The 2,496-nt window shown below is 36.1% G+C and overlaps 1 protein-coding gene across 1 annotated transcript in view; it reads right to left on the bottom strand.

The window, feature by feature from the left end:
- The window catches only part of CCN6 (cellular communication network factor 6), a 67,376-nt gene that overhangs the window by 5,542 nt on the left and 59,338 nt on the right, over positions 1-2,496 (bottom strand). Inside the window, exon 2 of the mRNA XM_057390119.1 lies at positions 2,070-2,124. Coding sequence (XP_057246102.1) covers positions 2,070-2,124 — 55 coding nt within the window. The remainder of the gene's footprint in view (positions 1-2,069; positions 2,125-2,496) is intronic.

The following is a 2,496-nucleotide window of genomic DNA, read 5'->3' as shown; positions in this document are numbered from 1 at the left end:
CCTATCAGTTTCTCCCTGTTCCTCCAAACTGCAAGGATCTACTGTTTAGAAATCACCTCCAACAGAGATGCTGAAGGAAAGCTGGGAAAGGGGGGCATTCAGCTGGKGTTCCTTGCTGCTCAACTTTCAAACTGGAAATCTCTGCAGAATTCAGCATTTCATATGTCATAGCCCAGGAAAGCTCTTGCAGCATAATTGAGCTGGCTTAATTGCATGCAGTAGTAAATGACCTTTTAAAAGGCTTTTTCCTACCACTAATTTCCATTTTTCATGGTCATTTACAACTATATTAACRATATCTTAATCTGCAGCTACTAATGAAGCTCCAAAGTAGCAGCTTTYAAGTTCCTTTGGCTGAATGATTTTTAAGCTAGATATTAATTTGCATAGGCAATTCATATAGTAAATGGATGTTAAACAGTGTCATGTGGTATTCCATGCAGYATAAAGAAGATAGTTTCTTAAATGTGTCATTTGTTAAAGGATTTCTTCTAATCCTTTTTACCTTCATGCAGCAATAATAGAGAAACAACTAACTCGAGCATACTTTTTTAGGGCAACTAAGCCCTTCCTACAAACTGTACTGTTAATTTGATGRATGTGTGCATTGGAATATAAAGGTTCTTAAAGGATTGTTCTGAAAACAAGACACACAGATATTCCTATACATTTAGGAGTGTTTAAGACAATATGGTTGCTTTAGGAAATGCTTGCTGCTTTTTTCTTTAGAAGCAGAGTATTGTTATTATCAGGAATTTGGCCATATGCCAGCAATATGAGGTTTTTGTGGCTGGAATCAGAGATCRTGTTTCAAAATGGGTATGTGTAACAGGAAGTAATCTTATGTGCTTTAACCAACATGTTTCATTTGTATTACAAATTGAAACATGCTTTAAACCTACGGACTGCTAGGTAGGGGAGTTTTCTCTCCTTTTTTTTTTTTAAGATGTCAGCTGAATGGTGTGAGGSTACAAAGTTCTTACACAGTCAGAAAAACATCAGGCAAGTATCTGACAGTYTTAACAGTGGAATTACTGAGAACTTCGATTTACATGAAAAAATTCCACATATCTATTATGTTACAATGAAAATGGAAAGTTTGTTTGTACAATCTGCAGGTCAAATATTTTTCCAATTTGTACTTCCCCAAGTTTCTATACTAAAGCTATTCACATCACACAAGCCCCTTGCTACTTTTCCTGATCCTATGGGCTGATTAGAAAATGAGACCATTGTCTAAGAACCCTTCATGTGTTGTTTGTTTTCCTATGTTTTAAAGATTGAACAAGGTCAGTATGGCATGAATAAGCAAATAGCAAAAGTAGGCAATGTATTATCACTAATGTTCGGGTATCTTAGTCTGGCTTTAAATATGCAGCAAGCGGAGGGAGATAGTCATTTGAAAATTCTGTTTATATTCGTCTTGGTTGTAAAGGAAAAATAAACTGTGTGCATATAAAGTGGATTTTCAATATTAAGTAAATAAATAATKAAATTGGCCTTTGACACAAATACCTTTAGAAAAAGCTATCACTTAAATTTTTCTCGTAAGAGACAGAGTATAACACAGCCCAGGTGCCTTTCTCATTTGTAAAACTAGCCTGAAGTCAGACCACCGTGTGTATATATATGTATTTGCAAATACATGTATACATATATGTATAGAATATGAGCATGGATAAGATGTTTACTTTCTTACTGCATCAGATAGTCATTTGTGCTTATATTAAAAAACAAACAAACAAACAAACAAACAAACAAACAAACAAAAACAACAAAAACAAAAGACCCAAGGTGAGTGACAATTTAAGCTTCCCTAACACTTCTTTCTTCCCACCAAGTCATATTAATGTACGGAGAGAAAAAATTACCAAAAATTACCAAAATGTGACTGATGCAGTAAATAAGCTGCAAATGAAATTTAGTCAGGAGTAGGGAATGGCTCCTTATTTATTCTTCATGAGGAATTTACCTCTCTGAAATTTAATTCATCATTAAGCAAATAAAATCTTTTAACGAGGACAAGGTAAGGAAGGGATAAATCCTTTTCTTCTTTTTAATGAACTTACCTGTTGAGTACAAGGGATGATGAAGATGGTGGGAACAAGGAGCCACCGCATGTTCCTGCACATTCAGAAGTGAAACTGGGAGATAGGRAACAGGCTGAGCTGTGTCAGAGGAAGCACTGAACACAAAGCTCTCCTCTGTCTCCCTTGCCAACCCTACTTTCCCCAGCACATGCACGAACACATACACGCATTCACACTTGAAATTCTCCACTTCATACTGAACCAGCTTCACACTGAAATTTTCAACTGGTCKTTTCTCTGCCCACTACTAGATTTTCACACCCTGCTTGATCCCATCCAGCTGCTTCAGCAGATTCAGCCAGACTTAATTGAGGTCGGGTAGGGTGACATCTGATTCTTAAAATCTTGTTGCTGGAAATGCAGTGTTATTTGTAACTTGTCTTTAAATCTATATTGAAGGAATTTC

The sequence above is a fragment of the Malurus melanocephalus genome, unplaced genomic scaffold (genome assembly GCF_030028575.1).
Source record: "Malurus melanocephalus ecotype Western Australia unplaced genomic scaffold, MMel_1.1 scaffold_23, whole genome shotgun sequence".
Classification (NCBI taxonomy): domain Eukaryota; kingdom Metazoa; phylum Chordata; class Aves; order Passeriformes; family Maluridae; genus Malurus; species Malurus melanocephalus.
The sequence above is the reverse complement of the archived record's forward strand: the minus strand, read 5'-3'. Positions and strand labels throughout refer to the sequence as shown.